Source organism: Macaca mulatta, chromosome 18 (genome assembly GCF_049350105.2).
Source record: "Macaca mulatta isolate MMU2019108-1 chromosome 18, T2T-MMU8v2.0, whole genome shotgun sequence".
Taxonomy (NCBI): domain Eukaryota; kingdom Metazoa; phylum Chordata; class Mammalia; order Primates; family Cercopithecidae; genus Macaca; species Macaca mulatta.
Window position 1 is genome coordinate 43,378,172 of NC_133423.1, and position 22,209 is coordinate 43,400,380.

Consider the following 22,209-nt stretch of genomic DNA (forward strand, 5'->3'; position numbering starts at 1 on the left):
CGAAACACAATCGCTTTTTTTTTTTTTTTTTAAAGCGACAGGGTGTCTAGACGGCCACGTGACGAGGCCGGAGCCGGGCGCGCCACTGCGCAGTGGAACCAGCCGAGCAGAGGGCCGGAGGGGGGGTGCGGGGGGGCGGGGAGGAGGCGGCGGCGGCGGCGGCTGGGGGCGGGGGAGGGAAGGGGGAGGAAGGGGGAGGGAAGGGGGCGGGGGCGGGGGCGGGAGGCCTTGCGGGAGGCGGCGAGGTCTGGGCACACTCGCTTGCTGCTCGGCGCACTGAAGATCTTGTCCCCGAGCCGCGCCAGCCGAGCCAGCCGGGCGCCGTGCTCGGTCCGCTCGCCGCGCGGGAGAGAGCTGCCCGAGACAGAGCCAGTCCGCCGCCGCCGAGCCGCCGAACGCCCGGCCCCTGAGCCCCAGAGTGCGGCGCGGCGAGCCCCTGGCGGCGGCAGAAGGACCAGAGCGCCAGGAGAGGGCGGACCGGGGACAAGGAGGCTCCCGGGCGCGACGAGGAGAGTCTCGGAGGAGGAGGCGCCGAGAGGACACCGGGGCCTCCTGCCGCCGCTGCTGGGGCCAGGCGAGCAGCCCATGCGGGGACCCTCGGCGGGCAGCCGCGGCCAGGGGAAGGGACACCGGCGGCCCCCGCACTAGCAAGCAGCTTGTGCCCAGGGGGGGCGAGAACGCGCGACCCGCCTGGGGCCCTCCGCCGCCGCCGCCGCCGCGCCGCCCTCCCCCGCGCTGTCAGCCCCGCCGGGCTCAGCCGCCGCCGCAGCATCTTCTGCCCCTGCGCCCCCGCCAGCCTCGAGGAAGTCCCCGCCGAGGACCTGGGCCCCCAGGAGCGCAGGAGGAAAGACCAGAGACTCCCCTAAACCACCCAGATGCGCAGGATTGAAGCGGTCTAGCCAAAGCTTTCTGTGGATTAAAAAAATACACGATTTTTTTTTTTTTTGGCAGAAGGAGAGGAAGACCAGCGGGGCTTTGCAAGGAAAAAAGGGGGGGATGTAACTCGTGGATACATTTTTCCACCCCTCAAACATCTTGTTATACTTTGTAAACATTTTCTTTTTTTAAACCCCAGCTCCAGCCGGACGCCCCCAGACCTCAGAGGTTCGAGGAGGTGGTGTTTTTCATTTGGGGCTTTGCATATTTGGTTGTTAGGTTTTGCGAGAGCCTTCTTATTTCGCCAGACATCTCATGCGGGGTGAAGTCCACTCGGCCCCCTCCCCTGAGTCTTCGTGTGCACAGAATTCGAGGAGATCCGGTTACTAAGGATATAGAGAAAAAAAATAAATTGCGTGCTTGCTTTTTTTTTTTTTAATTGCCTGCTTCTCCCCACCCCCAAATTAAGTTGCTTAGCAAGGGGGAAAGAGGCTTTTTCCTTCTTCCAGCAGCCCAGCCGAACGCCTTTCGCTTTTTTGCCTCCGCGGACCTTCCATGTAGGAATCCGAGGCTGGCGAGCCCGACATTCGGGAGCCACTGCGGGGGGGCCTCTTTTTGGGGAGGCGCCGACGGGGGCAGGCTCGGCCGTCCCCAGGGAAGCGGCGGCCGGGTTCCTCCGGGGCGCGCCGGGGCCGGAGAGCCGCGCAGGGCGCGGGCCGCGCGGGGTGGGGCAGCCGGAGCGCAGGCCCCCGATCCCCGGCGGGCGCCCCCGGGCCCCCGCGCGCGCCCCGGCCTCCGGGAGACTGGCGCATGCCACGGAGCGCCCCTCGGGCCGCCGCCGCTCCTGCCCGGGCCCCTGCTGCTGCTGCTGTCGCCTGCGCCTGCTGCCCCAACTCGGCGCCCGACTTCTTCATGGTGTGCGGAGGTCATGTTCGCTCCTTAGCCGCCAAACGACTTTTCTCCTCGCCTCCTCGCCCCGCATGTTCAGGACCAAACGATCTGCGCTCGTCCGGCGTCTCTGGAGGAGCCGTGCGCCCGGCGGCGAGGACGAGGAGGAGGGCGCGGGGGGAGGTGGAGGAGGCGGCGAGCTGCGGGGAGAAGGGGCGACGGACAGCCGAGCGCATGGGGCCGGTGGCGGCGGCCCGGGCAGGGCTGGATGCTGCCTGGGCAAGGCGGTGCGAGGTGCCAAAGGTCACCACCATCCCCACCCGCCAGCCGCGGGCGCCGGCGCGGCCGGGGGCGCCGAAGCGGATCTGAAGGCGCTCACGCACTCGGTGCTCAAGAAACTGAAGGAGCGGCAGCTGGAGCTGCTGCTCCAGGCCGTGGAGTCCCGCGGCGGGACGCGCACCGCGTGCCTCCTGCTGCCCGGCCGCCTGGACTGCAGGCTGGGCCCGGGGGCGCCCGCCAGCGCGCAGCCTGCGCAGCCGCCCTCGTCCTACTCGCTCCCCCTCCTGCTGTGCAAAGTGTTCAGGTGGCCGGATCTCAGGCATTCCTCGGAAGTCAAGAGGCTGTGTTGCTGTGAATCTTACGGGAAGATCAACCCCGAGCTGGTGTGCTGCAACCCCCATCACCTTAGCCGACTCTGCGAACTAGGTGAGAAGTTGTCCCCTTACCCCCAGCATTTTCCGGCGCGCCAGTGCTGGAAGAAAAGCCCTTAGGGCAGTGCGTTTGTGCAGCCACCCCTCCAGGGGGAGTGTGCATCCCCTCCTGGGAGGAGACTGGGGGCCGAAAGTAGAGAAGGGACACGGGGAAACTCAAAGGGCATTCCCTGGGGTTTCCCTTCCAGGATTTCTCCTGTGTTGCCCCGAAGGGGTCTATGGGCACTGCTCCTGCACACAGTTTGCGGTTAAAAATTAGACGCCTTCATTTCCGGATCAACAAGGGGGTGCAGAGGGAGATGGGGGGGTCACGCCTCCCCGCACCCGGAAAGGCGTTGAGGTGTGTGACCGAGTTGGATTTGGTCCAGGCCCGCCAAGGAAGGCTGGGAGAAGCATGCTATAAAAAGGCTGGAAGGTCTCCGTATTTACTCCTTCAGTAAATAAGGAGAATCACGTCGAACACAAGTGGCCCAGACACTGTCGTGGCCGCGCAGCTTTGGAGTTTTGGGGCAAAGAGAGTTGGATGGAAGGCCGAACTGGGTATCTGTCTCATTTCAACTCTGCCAGCCCCAGGGTGCAGAGGAACAAACAGCCAGGAGAAGTTGGGTGTCCCCTACTTTTTCCTTCCTTCCGCACAGATAAGTCTATAGATTAGTGGGGCCCTGCGCCTCGGTGACGTTGTCGCCCCTTACTGCGCTGGGGCCAGGGCTTCTCGGCTGAGACCCTGAAACTTCTTCCCTTTTATCCTGTCAGCTTTCTCCATTCCTTCCTTTTCTGTATGTCTCTGTACACGGAGTGTGATGTGAGGGTTCACCCCGGGCGACCGCAGATCCCCCAAGTTCACCAGCACGCTTGGGCTGCATCTCCCGAGTGCGCTGGGAATGGGGAGCCCCGTGTCCCTCGCGCGGGTGCCCAGCGGACCGGCGGGGGCGGAGGTGAATTGCACCCCTGGGGGGCGGGCCAGGGCGGGGAACCGAGGTTGCTGGGAGCTGGGTCTGGAGTCCGAGAACGGGGAGGGGGTATGGTCGCCCCCCGCCTGTGAACTGTGAAGTGCGCGGCTCCGGCTGAGCCGGTGGTTTCCAGCCGGGCCAGCCGAGCGCGGCGGCGGCGGCGGCCGCAGACGTGGAGGAGCGGAGCGCCGAGGCTGGCGCCAGGCGGCCTCTTTTGTTTATCTGACAGCTAAATATCAAGGCAATCACCGCCTCGCGGCCCTGCCTCCAACCCCCACAGCTAAGACAAACAGTTGGGCTAAAAGAATGCTTCTGTTATCATAAGTTTCTATCTCTCTTCTCATGGCTGGGCCTTTATTTTCTCTTGCTTTTTTAATTTCAGAGTCTCCCCCCCCTCCTTACTCCAGATACCCGATGGATTTTCTCAAACCAACTGGTGAGTAGATGATTTTTAAAATATCCTTCCTATCTTAAGTTAGAAATAGAGCCTCTAGAACCTGGCTTTTTGTGTGTAGGCAAAGGCTTGGAGAGGTGCTGGACTTGCTTCACTTCACTTTGGTTCTAGGTTTCCTCTGTTGGAAGTTTGGTGAATTTTTCTGTTGTGACTGGGTTTTTGTTTTGTGTTTTTGCAAAGATGTTCCCTTGATATGCTTTACATTTTGTTCCTTTTTCCTGTATTTGCGCTCTGTAGCCGGTGGGCTCAGCTTTGATACGTGGAAGCTTTAGTCCAGAAAGAAGTGTCTTGGGAACCAAATAGGACTGGTTGATGGGGAAAACTTGGAGACTTCGTGAGTGCCAGGAGCATCAACGGCAATAATGGAAAGCGTGATTAGATAGATGGGAAGGCGGTTTAAAAAGGTTCAAAGAAGACTTTGGTCTAGAGTAGACACTGGAACGTTTCAGAAGTATAGGCAGTGAAAGGAGGGTAGGTTCCCCCTGCCCCAGTCACCTGCAAGTCAGTCCTCTCCCGGGGTTTTCTCAGTATTCTCCATAGGGGCCGTCAAAGTTTTGAGCACAGCTCTGCCTGTCTGTTGCTTTGTCACTGACTGGCATGGAGCCAGGGCAGAAGCCCATTTGAGACTGGCACCAGCCCTGTTGTGGTTGTCTGCATTCAACTTCTGGCCGGCAGTAGCACAGGAGTCCATCCCTGGACATCACAGTGCTGGGGACGGGGTCAGCAAAATGAACTTTGGGGTGACAACAAGGACAAACCTCAATTCCTGGAGCTCCTTCTTACAGTAGGAGATAGATCTGTTTGCTACAAGTACAGGCCGTGTGTAACCTTGGTTTTTGTTCTTGTATACTGGTGCCTGAAAAAACATTAATACTTGGGACATTTTTATTTTGCCAAGGTTCTGGGAGAAGGAAAAGTGAAGAGTTGGGCACCATTTAGCTCCTGGAATTCTGCAAGTCCTTCCGCCTTCTGCATTTTGGCTGTTGGGCCTTTCCCCTCACTAATTAAAAGTTTTGCTGGGGCGTTGTCATAAATTAAATACTTTAATGAATGTGTAACCGAAGCCCATACTCTGCAGCCAGTCCTCCTGGGACTCTACCAGCTCCCTCAAGTTGGGAAGGCGTTCCTGCTTGCCTGGTGCCGGTCTAATAAGTGGCCCGCAAAGCATGTGATATTTTGCTTTCGATTTACAAAACACCAGATAAATGGTTATTAATGAGGAGATACCCAGCTCTCTGTATTTGTAACAAACATTAACTGGAATTACCAAGCTTTGTTTTCCTAAAGACTGTAACTTGACTGGGTTTTGGCTTAAAGAATCCAGAATTATTTTATGAAGTTAGTTTTCCAAGGGGCCACCTCTGACCTGTTTTTGTTTGTCCTTCCATATTCTTCAAATTTGGAGGTTTTCCTTAAAAGAGAGAGAACAGTGACCTTAGCCCCAGGGATAAAGACCAGCAGGGGTAAATGAAACCTCCAAAACCGTAGAAAAGAAACCTCCAAAAACCGTAGAAAAGAAAGGCCATGTTCCCTTGGGTTTCCTGCAGAGACACTGGGATAAATCTGTTCTCAGGATTTAAGCAGTCATTCTGCCAGGCCAGGACCTCATTTTCGGTGAGTGGAGTGATATATTTATTCATTAGCAAGTGTTGACATTAGGTAGCAAAATGTGTGTAAACAGAGAAGCCACAAAGACAGGAATGTGCCATTTCCAAGGGGGAGAAAAGTTCTCCAGATCAGCCAATAGGAAGTGATTAACCTGCCAATCGGAAACTAAGACAGCTGGTTACTCACCCAAAATGTTTTGTTGAAAATAGAACAAAAAAAGAAATGAGAAAAGGCGCTGCTGTGTAAGAATTTAGCATCAGTAATAGACAAAGCCCCCACAAAGGGAATTGTCCTGCCACATTGGAGGATGGCCAGGTCTGGAGCTGGAGCACACCCCCCTCCCACAGGTCTGGGGCTGGTTTTGCCAGCTGCTGTGGCCGGGGGCACTGAGGTCAGACCACAGATGGGCGCTGACCCAGGTCTTCATCCCCATTTTGCATATGGGAGAATGTTTGGCCCAGGAATCTACGTGCACCATTTACATTTTTCAGTTTCTAAGTCCTCGGTTGAATTTTTAGTCTTGGGTTACTTGGTGAAACAGGCACAAAGTTTTACAGTGGACAGCTGTTAAAATCTTAACCAGCTGCACAACTAAAGGAATACATCCTGTGACGTCTCCATCTTGGGAAAAGGTGATGGGAATGGGGCTGGGTCCTGGTACCCCTGCAGCCTTTGGAGACACAGAGGCTCAAAGCTCGGAGCTCCATTTTGCTGTAATTTAAGCCACTCTACTCAGCCTCTGGGAGACCTGGACTTGAGACACCTACATACGGTGTGGTCCAGCCAGCAGAGCCATCTTTGAAAGAGCGTTCGCATGACTGACTGAACCTAGGGCGAGCCTGTTGTGACTTGTGGCTGTCAGAAGTCAGAAAGACACCCCTACCTCCGCATCCCACAAGAATTTGCTGTTTAAAGCTGGGTCTCGGGGATAGCTGTGTGGGCTCTGCTTCCCGTGTTTCACTGCATGTAATGGTCTGAAAGGTTTGAAGAATGGCTGGCCTTTGGGGGTGGCTGGGTGAGCTCTTGAGGGCCCCAGGTGGCCAGTGTCCATTGGCAGATCCAGCCTCCAAATCCAGGTCGGAAGTCTGGCATCTTGACCTGAGATCTGGCACTGCTTTTGCCTCTTAACCGAGGTGCCTCTTCACTTTTCTAGGCCTCTTTTAAAATCAGCATGATGAAAGAGATTAGGTCATTCATTCATTCATTCTTTGGTTCATTCATTCATTTTACAGGCATGATGATGTGCCTATCTAGAAATGTGAGGATTCCGATGCAGTGCTATGTTCTTCTATAACCAGGGTTCATTTGAGTTCTGGGTTGGGTGAACTACCTGGGGCAGAGCTGCGACCCTTGGGGTATACTCGTGGTGTGGTTGGTGGGTAGGGGCTCCTCTGTCTTTAACAGTACTCAGGAAGCCCAGAACGCAGTTGCTGAGGCTATCGTGGTACTCCCAGCTCCTTTACCTCGTGCTGATTCTCAATAGTTCACTCCTTGGCTGCTCCCCAGGGTTGGGTTTTCAAAGACTCTGTTGGAGCTGCTCGGAGAAAGGAATGAGTCTTTTTCTCCCACAGAACCTAGCGCTTACCGAGTGCTTGGTAATACTTAGTGTTGCATGAGTCAGGAGTGGCCTAGAGCTTCTGTCTGCCAGCCAGCCCGGGCTCTGGGGAACAGGCAACACAGGCCTAAGGTGAGATCCTGACTTTAGAGATCTGTCTGTGCGGAGCTTTTCTGTGAGTGAGAGATGGAGGTATGGCTCCTTAAACCTTAAGGCCAGTCTGGATGGCCTGGCCACCGCCAGGAAAGAGGGTAGGGACTCCATGGCCTGCCTGCGGGGTGAGAGCCATGGGATAGGGCTGGACTCTTAGGTATAGCCCAGCTCACTGGGTGGCCCTTTGAGCTAGTCAGTGGTGCCTCAGTTTACCTGGGTGCCTGTGGTATACTTTGCTTCTTCACAGGGGTGGCAGTAAGGCTTAATTAACGTTTGTAAATCCCTCCTGAGATCAAAGCCACTGCAGATGGGCAGAGCACCATTTCATAAAAACACTTGTGGTTGCCTGCATGGAGCTGGCTTACCTTTGATCTGAGATGGGCTGACACCCTGAATGTGGTCCCAGCTCTGCTCTGAGATGCCTGGCTTTTCCTTTGAAACACACCTTGCCCCTGGGATTCTGCCAGCCAAAGGTGTGGGGGAGTGGCTGTGGATAAGTCATCATGTTTAATGTGGGGATGTCTTCTGTCTGGGAGGAGTGGGTTGAGAAGCCTATCTCTAGAAAATGATGAAGGCCATCAAAAAGGTTTAGAAAGGGCAGAGTATACACCATTTAACAAGTAACTCCATTTCCTGCCTGCCTCTATTGTTTTCTGTTTGATTAAGTGTATCCTGTAAAACTGTATATTCATGTTAGGAATTAGACTTTACCCTGATAAAATGAAATTACACACACAGTGTTCTTTCTCCCCTGCCCACTGTGGCCACCTCATCCCCACACCTGCCTCCACTTCTGCCTCTCCCCTGCTTAGGAGAGTTCTTGAAAAGTTGTCCTTCCAGCCTGGAGAATGTGGGAGAGGGAGTGACCCGGAGTTAGAGAGAGTGAACCTTAGCATTAAGGGGGGCAGACAGCAGAAACCCAAAGATGGTTTGGGGCTATGTGTAGGCCACTGAAGGATTCCCATGGGCTACTTGTCCCTGGCTGCTGTTTTTTTTTTTTTTTTTGGCTTTCCTATTTGCCAGCATGGCCGAGTGGTTCTGATTGGAAACCCACAGGGACATTGTCCTAGTGGCCTGGGGTAGGAGGCCTGGTGTCTGCATGATCCAACCTGTTGTGTTTGCTGCGGACTTGGGCAACACCTTTCCTTAGCCAGGCTCTCTCCTAGGACTTCAGGGAGTTCGGCGCCGTCAGTGGTGCATGACAAGCTTACAGGGTCTTGTGTATTTGTGTTTCATGGGACTAATGAGTTGTGGTTCATGGACATTAGGTTTTGCTTTAATTGCTTGGAGGGCGGTTGTGGAGTCTCTGTTTCTCAGCTGGAATTGTCATTATCCTCATTAACGGTGAGGTCACTGTGCGGAGTACCTGAGGGTGACAGAAGTTGAAGAGAAGCTTATAGTCTAGTTAAGGGCAGGTGCAATCTAAAGGTAAAAGTCAGTGAGGAAACTCCGAGTGTTGGGTGCCAGAGGTTTTATAGGAGCTGAGGGCAGAGAGCCTTGCAGGTCTGGGGTTGCCTGGGAAGGTTTCCAGAGATGAGGGGTTTGGACTAGCCTGGGAGAGGTAGAACATTTCCCCTCCGGCTCGGAGCCTTGCTGAGAATGTTCTCTGTCTTGATCTGGTGGTGGTTACACAGGTGTATACATGAGTAATATTCATCGCGTCTACTCGGGATTTTGTATACTTTGCTCTACTTAAGTTACTCCTCAATTAAAAAAGGGGAAAGAAGTCCTTACAGCCCAATACCAATCTTGAGAATGTTCTCAAGAACTGGGAAACCTGTCTTTTAAAAGGATGAAGGCAGAGAGGACATGGGCTCCAAGGAGGGAGGCTTCTGCCCTTGATGAGGGATGACAGAGCAACCAGGGTTAAGAAAGTCCAACCTAGGCCGGGCGCGGTGGCTCAAGCCTGTAATCCCAGCACTTTGGGAGGCCGAGACGGGTGGATCACGAGGTCAGGAGATCGAGACCATCCTGGCTAACACGGTGAAACCCCGTCTCTACTAAAAAATACAAAAAACTAGCCGGGCGCGGTGGCGGGCGCCTGTAGTCCCAGCTACTCGGGAGGCTGAGGCAGGAGAATGGCGTGAACCCGGGAGGCGGAGCTTGCAGTGAGCTGAGATCCGGCCACTGCACTCCAGCCTGGGCGACAGAGCGAGACTCCGTCTCAAAAAAAAAAAAAAAAAAAAAAAAAGAAAGTCCAACCCAAACCTCCTTTGACCTTGGAACCACCTAGTATCCTTAATGGGGGACTGGTAATGCAAGAGAAATTCCAGCCAGTCTGATTGAGCCTGACTTGAGTAATGATTAACTGGCCGCCCGGAGCCCAGACGGGTGACAAGGTGCTGTGGTCTGTCTTACGATGGGCAGCGAAGCCTGAGCAGACCATTAATAATCAGCATCAAGGCCACGAGTCAGCCTTTTGGAATGTGTGGTTTGTCTTTCATGCTGTTTAGAGCGTGCTTAAAGATGGATCTTGGTGTTTTTATTTGTGTATTTATTTCTTTCTCTCCCCTTTTCAAATCCACAGCAGACTGTCCAGATGCTGTGCCTTCCTCCGCTGAAACAGGGGGAACGAATTATCTGGCCCCTGGGGGGCTTTCAGGTAAGATGCTTTCTCTTATTTTCTTGGCAGTTCCAGGGTTTCTTGAAATTGCTAGAGACTGGAGGAATGGGGGCGGCCTTCTGCCACCCCAGCTGGTCTGGACTTCATTCTCATTTTTATATGCCTTAAGCTGGATGCGTCGGTGGTGACATTGTGGTACCTTTCAGCTGCTCACCCTGCAGTCCTTTACGCTGTGGACACTGGGTCTGTGCCGTGGACGGGGAGACAGGAGCTAGCTGGGGACTGCTTTGGTGTGTGAAGTGTTTCCCGGTTATTTTTAAGCAGCTCCTGGGTTGAGGGGCTTCAGCTTGGTGACTTTGGTGTCATTAACTCATGCATTTGAGCTCTTTTTTTGCTTTTGCTCTTTGTGCATGGGGGATGTAAAGGGAATGGACCTACCTTTAAGGAATTTGTTGAAGACAGATCCCAAGCGTACGATGGGATTTCAGAGCATATCTGAGGCCTCCCTCCCAAGTTCTGATTCCCAGCCCAGCTTGCTGCAGGATTTTGCAGCACATGTCTGGCCCTGGGAGCACCAGGGTGGGAGCACTGCTGACAGTAGGAGCTATAATGGTTCCCTAGCGGGGCAGGTTTTCCTCAGGGCACACAGGTGTGCGTGAAGGCCTGGAATGCCAGTGCTGGGGAGTCACGGGGCTGGCTGAGAGGCACTGGGTAGCCATAGCATTGTTGTTCCTGAGGATGTGAAAAGAGGACAGTACTTAGAGAAACTCACTGGCAATGTACATGGGATGCATTTCATGTTCTGAAGAAATCCTATTTCTATCTGTTTTTCCATCCCCACCATGTCATCACTAGATTTTCTAAGAAATGGCTGAAGCAAGAGGGAAAACAACCTTAGAAACCAATGTTAGCAGAGTTTTGGGCATTTGGCATTTCCTTGCCCGTAGGATCAAGTGGTAGCAGCTCAAATAGAAGCTGTGCCCCGTTGTGGTGTATCCTCTTGTGTGAGGGGCATCCTCTTTTGTGGGGTGCCTGCTCTACTTGAAGTGTTTCCTCCATGGCTGGCTGAGGCAAAGTTCATTCCCGGACGGCTCCCTCCCAGGCTCCCCTCTCCAGGAACTGAGCTTGCTGAGAACGTCTTTAGGGAGACCCTTGTTTGTTTTCATTTCAATGCAATATATACTCTGACTGTTATCCGAGACTGAGGGTATTGTTTATTCAAAGCTTCTAATGAGAATTAAGCAGGAAAAAGAGGGACCCAGAGAAGGGAGGGGGCTTCAGGCAGGACAGTGGGAGTGGACAGAGGGAGAAAAGGCAGCAGTGTGTGAACTGCATCTTTTCTGCTTTCTAAGGCTAAGAGAGTTCTTGAAAGAAAGAAGGCCAATGAGAGGAAAGGGTCTCAGCAGAATAACACGCTCAGGATGTTGTTAGATAGTTTTATTTTTTAAACCCTGAATGTGCAGGGAGGAGCCCCGGCCCCTCCAAACCACATGAAATAAGCAAGGGAAGTGGCAGCTTTTGAAAAGGTCCTTTCGGAAGGTTTGTCTTATTGATAACATCTTGTCTGTCTCCCCTGCTGGAGGAAATGGCGACACAGGCTGAGATGCCAGCCTGAGCGCCTCCTCACCCACCCGCCCATGCCATGTGACCTGTGGAGCCCTCAGGAGATGGGTGGGCTTTTTTTTAAATTTTTTATTTTTGACAGAGTCTCGCTCTGTCACCTAGGCTGGAGGGCAGTGGCACGATATCGGCTCACTGCAACCTCCGCCTCCCAGGTTCAAGCAATTCTCCTGCCTCAGCCTCCCAAGTAGCTGGGATTACAGGCACCCACCACCATGCCCGGCTAATTTTTTGTATTTTTAGTAGAGACGGGGTTTCACCATGTTGGCCAGGCTGGTCTCAAACTCCTGACCTCAGGTGATCCATCCACCCCGGCCTCCCCAAGTGCTGGGATTACAGGTGTGAGCTACCGCACCCAGCCGATGGGTGGGCTTTTTGTTCCCCAAAGCTCTTCCAGTCCTAGAAAGAAACTGGGGGTAAAACAATCATTAACTCCTTCCCCTCACACCCCAGGTGATTGTAGACACAGATATTAATAAGGAGCTGCCAGGAAGAAGCAGTGACTCCCTGAAGGGGCAGCGTGGCTTCAGAAGGCTGCAGAAAGGAAAAAGGGGGCCCTCCACATGGAAAGAGCATTTGTTTTGAATTTCTTCCCTTGATTTACTAATTCCGAAGGCTTCAAAGTTTGAGCTCTTTCTTCTTTCAGTTCAGAGTTGGTGCAGTATATTCATAATGGGCCATGGTGGGGAGGGTACAGTGTTTTGGGGGTTGATGTCACTGGCTTGGGGGCATCTGGAGGGGAGGCGATGGGCACGGAGAAAAGCCCAGGGCTGTCCTCTTTGTAGCGAGAATGCCTTCCAAAAGGGAACTCTATTGGCCCTGGTCCAGGGCAGAGAGTTTTGTAAATGGAGAATGCCCAAACCTCCTCCTTTTCACGAAGTTGATCCTTCCATGGGGGGTGGCCTGGGTGTGTCTGCCTTGCTGAGGATGAGGCCAGTGCCTGGATGTGGCAGGGCTGGATGGGGGAAGGGGCATAGCAGACACTGAGGTTGGGGGTTGGGAGCCTGGCAGCAAGGTGGGGAGCAGTGAAAACGCCAGTGAGGAGTTTCTCCCTCCTCCTCCTTGAAATAACCTCTCTGAGCCTCTTTCACAGGCCCTGTGTGCTGTTTTCCTTCCTGTCCTGCCCTGGCTGAGAGCGGGCTTAATGAATGGGGCTCAGTTTAGGGTGGGAGGAAGGTCGGCAGCAGGAGCCAGGGCTTGATTCTTTTGGCAAGGGAAGAAGGGAAAGAAAAAACAGCCAAATGTGAAAATGTGTGCCTTGGAGGTGGGGGTGGGGTGTGCTCAATGGCCTGTCCCCTCCTGAAATGCAGGGGTGACTCCAAGGCTGGCCCTTCCCTTTCCTGCGCCCTTGCAAACTGCCAGGGAGGAAGGGGAGTGGGTGGGTAGGAGCCTGGGGGCGGGGCTGCTGGCTGCAGGTTGGAATTCCAGCATTGCAGCTTTCTTTTGGGGGAGTGGTGGGGGTGGGTAGAAGACGGGCCTGGTCGTTAGGGACTTGCAGTGAAACACACCCCACCCCTGCAAGTTTCCTCGGTCTGGGAAAACGGGACATTTTTAGAAGGCAGCGACTTGCTTCCAGGAGATTGTACTTTCATTTTTGACAGCTGGCTTTCTGAGACAGATGGATTGCTGGGTGCAGGCTTGTGTGTGGATGTGTGTGTGTGTGTGTGTGTTGAGGGGGTGGGTGAGTGGGTGGGTGGGTGTTGCCACAGACGTGCAGAGAGACAATCCCGTGCGCAAACACATGAGACTGTGCAGATGCCCACAGGCAGGCTCTGGGATAGGGTGGGTCCCTGTCGCTGGGGTGGGTTGATGTCAGGGTGGCCTCTCCAAGAGGTTGTGGACTTGGTGGGTGGAGTTTGTGAATGGATTCTGCATTGTGATTTGGCAGTCTGCGCCCGACCCTCTGGGATGGGTGTCTTTTGAAAGGCATGCAACTCCCGAACTGGTCCTTGCCGCTGCTTGGACATGGATGTGTCATGGCTCAGGAAGATCACCTGAGAGGTCTTATGTAGCTTGGAAGCCTCTAGGCTCAGATTCGTTGTGGAAATGGAAAGGATTTGCTCCCAGAGCTTTCCGGGGATCACTGGGAATGCAAAGCATCTGTTGGAAGCTATCATCTTTGCAGCCTCCATCTGGAGTTTCTGTCTGGGGGCTTTCATTTTGCCTGTCTGCTGTCCTGGTTTGGGTGGGTTGAGGGAGCAGCATCTCCCTTGTGAGTTCTAGGTTATTCAACTGCAGACTCATCTTCTAGCCTCCTCCTTTATGTATGAATGTCTGGAACTGGCTCGGCCTCAGCCATATGGACCTCCCCAGTTAGGGTAGGGATTGGAAGCCAGCAACCACTTGTAGTTATTTAAACTTCAAAAGAAATGCTCCCATGGATCTCAAGGAGGGAGGTAGGAGGCAGTGGAGACAGAAGTGCTCACGTGTCCTGGGAAACTCCATCTCTTGGCTGTGCAAAGTCATACTTGTTGGAGAGACCCGGCACCAGGCCTCCAACCCAAGGGTGGCCAACTCTTTTGCTCAGGTCTTAAGATTCATCTGTGGCCATCTAGTTCACAAGTCTGGGGGATGGGAGCGTCCTTGAGTCAGTATCCATTCAGCATTCAAGAATGTTTCTCTCTCCATCTCTTTGATCCCTGCTGGCATCTGTCATAGTCTCAGAGGAGAGCCTTCAAAAATACCTGTATAATCTGAAAATGCACCCCTGGCTCAGTCCACAGTTGACTTGGGCTCAAACCAAGTAGCTTAGGAAACATTGCTCCATCCTGTTTTAAGGAAAGTTAATCAGCTGCACGTGAACAATTATTCATTGTCTGGCTTGGAATTGTGATCGCGAACTGGGAACCTGGGCGCCTGTTGCTCTGCTTTTTAAAATTTTTTTATTTTTTTAAATTTTTTTCTTTTATTATACTTTAGGTTCTAGGGTACATGTGCACAACGTGCAGGTTTGTTACATACGTATACATGTGCCATGTTGGTGTGCTGTATCCATTAACTCGTCATTTACATTAAGTATATCTCCTAATGCTGTCCTTCGTCCCTCCTTTAAATTAAGTCACCTCCCCATGCCTGGCTACAAAACAGCTCACGGTTTCACTGAGATCTCTAATGCCATTGTGGAGTGAGGGTAGGGGGCATAGGTTGAGCTCACAGGCACGTGGGCCTTTCACCCAAGTGCTCATGAGCATGGACTTTGGGGGACTCAGGTGGACAGGTGCTTGTGACCATGAGAAAGCTCCTTCCTTCCCATCGCCTTAGTACCCTGCAGGCCACTGTGAGAAATGACAGTCTGGAACTCGAGACCTTCTGCCTCTCCTTAAACACCTGCCAACAGGATGAGTCAGGGCTAGGGCGGGCTCACCTGGTGCACACCCACACCCTGGTGAAGACCAGTCCTGGACCCCGCCTCTTCTGCAGTGCCCCAGGTCATGCACTTCCCCCTGGAGAAGGGCTTACTGATAAAACCCCTTTTGTCCTGGAAAGAATGTGGCAGTCAGGCAGGGGTTAAATACAGGGTGACAGCATTTAAAATCTCTGGAGCAAATTTAGGCTGCTCTGCCGGCCAGACAAGCTGGTCTGCTGCCTCACGCATCCTGTCCCCAGGCAGAACTGGGCCAGCAAAGGGAGAGGGGGCCAGGTGAAGGCCAGGCTTCGGGTGGTGTCACTTTTGGTGACGCTCTAGCACGCTCATTGCCCTTCACTTCCTACAGACACACACACACACACACACACACACACACACACAGGCCTTTACAGCAAAGCCTGGCTGTAGCTGCGTAGACTTGTACACCTATGGGACCTCCGTGGCAAGCTCAGAGCCAGTGGAGCAGTGAAAAGGGAGGAAATGCTGAAGAATTCATGATCAAGTTTGGCTTCCTTTGCTTCTTCTTAAAATTTTTTTTACTTTTTATTTTATTTTATTTTTTTTGTAATTTGAGACGGAGTTTTGCTCTGTCACCCAGGCTGGAGTGCAATGGTGGGATCTCGACTCACTGCAACCTCTGCCTCCTGGGTTCAGGCCACTCTCCTGCCTCAGCCTCTGAGTAGTTGGATTACAGGCGTGTGCCACCATGCATGCCTAGCTAATTTTTGTATTTTTTGTAGAGACAGGGTTTTGCTATTTTGGTCAGGCTGGTCTCAAACCCCTGATCTCCAGTGATCCGCCTGCCTTGGCCTCCCAAAGTGCTGGGATTCCAGGCGTGAGCCACTGCGCCTGGCCTCTTTGCTCCTCTATTATTGCTGTTACTGTGTCATAATTCCTTGCAGAATTATGATGGCCAGGCAGGTCTTTATTCCCTTCGGTCCAGGCCTTGAACTCGGAGCAGCATCCTCAAAGCAGTTGTCTTCACCTGGCAGAAGAAAACAAAAGTATAAAGTGCTGGTTCCTAGACTTGCTCACCACACTAAAATCCCTCGGGATTCAGCTTCCCAGATAGGTTTTTTGCTTGCTTGTAGAAACATTTGAGAGAAAACTATTATTAAGTATACATGGTCCACTGTTTTGCTTTGCTGTCATGAATGGGATTGTAAAAGGGACCCATGGGACCGGGTTTCCTTTTGGGGCGATGAAAATGTTCTGGAACTGGAGAGTGGTGATGGTTGCACAGTTCTCTGAATGTACGTGTATTTTACCACAGTTTTGACCAAAAAAATGGCCAGCGGAAGGTTTTAAATACATGCAGATATTTGGATAATCTATAAGGAACAATGATTGTGGAGAGTAACATTGGAGAGACTTCTGTTAGTTGCCTGGGACCTGATGATGGTAGACATTCGTTTTGGTGGCAGCCCTGAGGTCGCATGGGAAGTACATTGATGGGCCAGGGAGCAAGGCTAGTAGCCTGCCTGGGATCTCTGGGGTGTGTGTGTGTGTGTGTGTGTGTGCGCGTTTTGAGATAGAGTGTCACTCTGTCACCCCTGCTAGAGTGCATGGCGCGATCTCGGCTCACTGCAACCTCCACCTCCCGGATTCAAGCCATTCTCATGCTTCAGCCTTCCTAGCAGCTGGGATTACAGGTGTGCAACACCATGCCTGGCTAATTTTTTTCTAGTAGAAGGGGGGTTTCACCGTGTTGGCCAGACTGGTCTCGAACTCCTAACCTCAAGTGATTCGCCCAACTTGGCCGCCCAAAGTGCTGGATTATAGGCGTGAGCCACCAGGCCTGGCCTTCTGCTGTGTGTTACCTGAGCAAGCAGACACATCTGTGTTGATCTTTCGACCTTCCGTTTTTCTTTGTGGGTTCCAGAAATGAGAGACAGGAAAGTTCCCTCTGGTTTGATTCCTGGCCTGACTTTTCTGCCAGGGGAAGTGAATATGCTTGTTCTCACGCCGCGGGGGTCCCCTGGCCTACCCAGCCTAGTGACTGTGAACCAGGATGGTGCCAGGGTTGGCTCCCAAAGCTGGCGATCCAGACCCTTCCTGGGCCGCTGGAGACCCCAGTCCCTGTGATGTCCTTGGCCCAAGTTCTAGGGCTGCAGAGGCCGCAGGTGACTGGCCCGGGCGCCCTCCCTTCACAGGAGCCTCGTGAAAGGATACTGTAAGCACAGCCGCTGGGAGGTCACCACTGGCCCTACCACCTCTCGCTCAGTATTGAATGGCTAGCCCCAAGGCTGGCCGCCTGCCCACTGTCACACAGAGGCTTCCTCTCCCGGCTATTTTCAGCAGGAAGATATTATTAACTGCTGAGGCACAGTTCTCAATTTAGTGGTTAACACACCAAGAAAGCAACACTCACCTGATCCTGGCCACTCTTCCTAAACCTGTTGGCTCACTTGGGGGACTCGGCTGCCCCCCAGCCTCTCTGTTTCTCTCTGTGGGTTCACCTTGGAGATCTGGGCTACTAGCGCCATTCCCGTGGAAGCCGCCCCTGTAGATTCAGTGTCTGCCATAGAGAGAAACAGGCTTCTTTTGAAGCCAACTCTTAAAGGTGTAGAAAATGATCGTAGTTATACTCTAAGATGGGGACATGTTTTAATCGGGGTGGGCACTGGCTGGGAAAAGGGACTTTCAGCGGTGTTGAGGACAGTTATTTAAAACAGGGCGATAACTTTCACCTTGTAAGTTAACAGGAAATATTGGGACAAGACAGGAAATTGCGTCACCTCTTTTTTAAGAAGAACTCCAGAAAAAAGTGGTTCGTGAAAGGTAGTGGCTGAGAAACGGCTAGCCTGTTTTCTGTTTTGTGTTTTTTTTTTTCTTCCCTTCCACTCCCACGAGAACATGTACACAGCCATTTTCTTTAAGAAAGAGGCTGTTTGAGAACTTTGTGTCATTTTTATTATTAAAAAAAATATTTCACCAGAAGGGTCACCTTCAGTTGAAATGTTAACTGCAGCCTTATTTCCCATTTTACTAAAGAATCTTTCATGACTTTTTCAGCTTCCTTCCCCAAATGGTAAGGCCAAGCAGCTCTTGGCTGGAAGCTAATTCTGGTTTGGCTGCGGAGTCCTCAACACTGAGCCCCACCCAGTGTCATTAGCTCAGTTTTAACTTGCAAAAAAAAGATTGTATTTTTTTTTTTTTTTTTTTGGATGAGGGGTAGGTAAGAATTTACTCACGCCTTTAGCCTTTTTACTCACCCCGGTACTGCCTTTTCCTAGCAGACGTGCCTGGCATTTAGCCGCTGGGAACTCAGGGCTGCCTTTGTATTTTCAAGCCACCGAGTCCCCCTCATCCTGCAGGAGTTCTGTAACTTTCCTGAGACTGTTTCTAGGGTGCTACTGAGGAGTGGAGGGGAAATGGGTCTCGGAGCTCCCCTGGTACAGCCGTGTCCAGTAACTGTGCTGTGCTTTGGAGGAAGGGGTGATACGGTTCTCCTAGAAGCATCTCCCAGAGAGGGGGCTTGCCACAGCCCTACAGTGGTGTAGATGAGGTCCAGTTCCATTTATTTGTCTCTGGGTTTCTAAATCCCCTCTTGGTTGATGTCATTGTTCTAATGACACAGGGCATGGGACATTGCCCCGGCCCCGTGCTGCCAAGGAACCATCTTTAGGATAGAGACCAGAAAGAAAGAGACTTGTGTGTGTGGCTGGCCCATTCTCCACTCACGCTCACCCCCACCCTCCCAGCTTTTTCCTTAGCGTGCTTTGTTTTGTTTTCATAACACAACAAGGGCCCTGGGGTGTGTAAAAGCATTGTTGAACACTTGGTGGGGTAACTTGTCCAAACAGAGCGGGACGCCAAAGCAGAATGCTGTGGGCAGGTGGTGTGCCGGCAGAGGTTGGCGGGCCGGCGCCTGCCTTGGAAACACCTTTCAGCAGCATCTGCTACAGCCGCTGCTCTCGGCCTGGCGCAGAACAGGGCTTCTCTCTTGCGTCCTCCGCAGGGAGTCCGGGAGAGGGACTTGGTCCTTCTGACTGACTTCCTGCTTAGAAGGTGTGCTCCCCTCTCCGGTGGGTTCACATGTGCCTCCCTCTCTTGGGTGTGAAGCTAGGTGGGCCCGCTGCTTTGGAAGAAGCCAGTGTGTCCCTGTGATTCGTTTATGGAGCAAATATGTATTGACACCTATGATATGCCAGGCTATGTGCTGTGCAGAGGGCCAGTTCCTGGGCCGCGATAGAGTTAAGAATTGGCAGATGGAGTGGCTTGTCCGAAGGTGATGTTGAATCCATGGGGATGGAGCCGTGGGGAGGGGGGATTGAATATGAGTTGCCTCCATCTGGAGGCAGGCCGGGGCAGCTTCTGTAGGACAGAAGAGCCTGGTCCCTCCATGAAGCCAGGCCATAGGTGAGGGAGGTGCAGGGGTGGGCCCCCTGGAGTAGGCAGAGCTCTTGAGTCATCTACTTCTGCTTCTGCTTTGGTTGTGTGGTCTGTTGAGAATTGAGATAAAGCTTGTGGATAAACAGAAACAGAGGTAGGTCTCCCGGGTTTTGGTTCCAGCCCGCCTCCCCACCCCTCTTCTTGCTGATTGTAAGATGACAGCAGGAAGAACAGGAGCTGTGGTTATAATCCACCCTCCAGACCCTGGTAGTACCTGGGGCACAGCACAGAGTGGAAGTGACCAGCCTAGCGCCAGGCTCCTCAGTGGACCACAGCCAAGGGGTGGGGAAACATCTGGAAAGACAGTATCTGATGTCTTGACAGCCAGAGGGGAAGTGGGATGTTTTCGAAGCCCAGGAGTGACTTTCCCTTTGTAACTCCAGAGGACTTGATTCTCATGAAGACCATCTAGGGGATGAAACTGTTGCTTTTTAATTTTAAATCTGAGAGTTAAGCCCGTTTCTGAGGTGTCAGCCCTGCGTGTGAGGCCCTGGCCTGTCTGGGGTTGGGTTTGGATGAAATAATCTAAGATGCAGTTACCAGGGTGTTTCATTTTCACGTTCATCCTTCCCTGTCTGTTCCCCTGGGGCCAAGCGATGGCTTCCGAGCTGTGTGGAGTTCACTAATTGAATTACTCTTGCTCCTCCGTGGAGCCCCAGGAAGAAAAGGCGGGGAGCGCTGCTTTTGCTGGGAGGTTTGATCAGAGCAGAAAGGGAAGATCTGGTCTCAACTCCAGTTTCATCTTGCAAAGTTGGGAGTTTCTTTCAGCCAGAAGACAACTCAGATAACCAGGCCAGCAACTGTGTGCTCATTTCAGTATAGCTTTCTTACGTTTTGATCTGCGACTGTCACTCAACGGAACAAAAACAATAAGACGCCAAGATATGACTGTGCCGTTAGCAGATTGGCTGTCTGCATTTTCTGGGGTGGCTCACTCGGAGGTTAAATGATTGTCCCTGCTTCCTGTCCCACCTTCCAGTCACCTCATGACGCTGTTAAGTGTCTCCTTCCCCAGCAGCCTAAGTGAGGGTCATCAAGAGCTGGGCCTGGGTACCTGGTCAGCCCCACTGCAGCCTCTGAGCCAGTCCTGCCCCACCCCCTCATGAATCAATAACCAAGAGGGAAAATTAAAAACTTAGTTCTCAGTGTGATCTGAGTGCACCATACTGTTCTTACAAATAGATGGGCCCCATCTCTTGCTCAGTGGGGACACAATCAAAACCCCGTTGGAGGGCTGTTTCCTGGGGAAGAGCCCTGGATCGTGGAGCCTGCAAAGGTTCAAAAGCCTCCTCTTCTCCCCAGGGTGTCCAGGATGCTGTAGTCCCAGGAGGGGGCTGGGAGAGAATTACAATGGCGGGGCCAGCATCCTCCACCTTTTTTGTCGCTAGACACTGGCCTGCCCTCCTGGGTTGAGACCGAGTGTCTCAAACCCTGGCTGGCCACATGGCCTTGCAGGAGCCATTTCTGTGTTCTGGGCCTCAGTTTTCTCATCTGCAGAATAAGGGCTTGGGCTTGGCTGCTGAGTCCCTTCAGTGATCTGTGATCTTTGTCTCTTGGGTTTGAGGGGTGTGGGAATGACCTGCCATTGATGAGATATCCCTATGGAAGCCAAAGACTTCTTCCTGTCTCTTGACTTGCAAACTCTTCCAAGTATGGGTGAAAACTGAGGACTGTCCAGAAAAATGCACGATATACTACAATTTGTATACATTTGCAGGGGGCCGCTATCTTTGCTGAAGCCCAGTCCCACCCGTGGAATCCCCAATTCAGGAACTCCATGCTTACGAGGACTGGTTACGGGGGTGCAAAGGAGAGCATTAAGAGAGCTGAGGCCTTTTTTCTTCTCTTTTGTTGTGGTAAAATATATATATAATTTACCATATTAACAATTTTTAAGTGTTTAGTTCTGTGGCATTAAGTACCTTCATATTGTGCTGTTATCCCCACCGTCCACCTCCAGAACTTTCATCTTCCCTAGCTGAAACTGTTCCCATGGAACACTAACTTCCCTTCTCCCCTCCCCCCAGCACTTGGCACCCACCATTCTCCTTTCTGTCTATGAATTTGCCTCCTCCTCTAGGTACTTCATAGAATAGTGGAATCAGACAGTGTTTGTGCTTTTGTGATTGGCTTATTTAACATAATGGCCTCAGGGTTCATCCATGCTGTAGGGTATGTCAGAATTTCCTTCTTTTTTAAGGCTGAATAATATTTTATTGTATGAATATCCCATGTTTGGTTGATTTAGTGCTTGATGGACACTTGGCTTGCTTCTACCTTTTGGCTATTGTGAATAATGCTGCTGTGAACATGGATGCGCAAATGCCATAGGAGTCCCCGCTTTCAGTTCTTCTGGGTATATACCCAGAGGTGGAATTGCTAAATTACACTGTCATTCTGTGTTTAATTTTTTAAGGCATCGCCAACGGCAGAGCCTCCTTGACTTGTGTGTCGGCACACACTGATCACATGGGGTGGGGGAGCCCTACCGACTGCGGGTGGGCTTGAGGGGTGAATCCTGGGGCAGAGGGAGTGAGAAAGGGGGGAGGGGGCAGTCTGTCCCTGCACGGTGGGGGAGGGGCAGTGCTGGGCTGCTGCAGTCACCAGCCAGATTTGGAGCTCACATTTATGGGAGCCCATGTTTATGGGAGACCTGGAGGCTCTGAAAGGTGGGGCACCCAGCACAGAGCGTCTGGCTGTGTGTGTTGGACTCCAGGGCCTTGTGACAGCAGCTTCTGGGTGGGGGACCCTTTCATTCTTCTTTTATTCCCTTGACCTCCTAACTGGAGGTTAGGAGTGGGAGGGCCCGCCAGAGGGAGTGGGGGCTCGGGTCTAGGAGGTCCTGGGTGCTTCAGGGGTGAAAGGGCTGGGATGGCTGAACAGTGAGCGTGTCCAAGCGGGAGAGATTAGATTACGGAGGCAGACAGAAGTAATGATTAACTTTTCCAGTCTGCACGCTGTCTCCAGGCTGTCGTACTGTTGTTTTTCCCTCTAAGTACAGTGCGGCCCTGGCCTGGCCAGGCCCTGGTATTGGGTTGTAAAGTGAGAGATGGAATGAGGGCTGCGAGTG

General features: G+C 52.6%; 1 protein-coding gene across 3 annotated transcripts in view; it reads left to right on the top strand.

Annotated features, from left to right (window-relative positions):
• Nucleotides 1-253: 253 nt before the first annotated feature.
• Nucleotides 254-22,209, top strand: part of SMAD7 (SMAD family member 7) — a 32,444-nt gene continuing 10,488 nt past the window's right edge. The window contains exons 1-3 of one of the 3 annotated variants that reach the window (XM_001087560.5): nt 254-2,469; nt 3,807-3,860; nt 9,722-9,796. In XM_001087560.5, coding sequence (XP_001087560.2) covers nt 1,857-2,469; nt 3,807-3,860; nt 9,722-9,796 — 742 coding nt within the window. In that variant the 5' untranslated portion in view covers nt 254-1,856. Of the gene's footprint in view, nt 2,470-2,836; nt 3,015-3,806; nt 3,861-9,721; nt 9,797-22,209 lie in introns of those variants that run through there. The other 2 variants (XM_015121923.3, XM_077975477.1) reach the window with 2 other exon arrangements.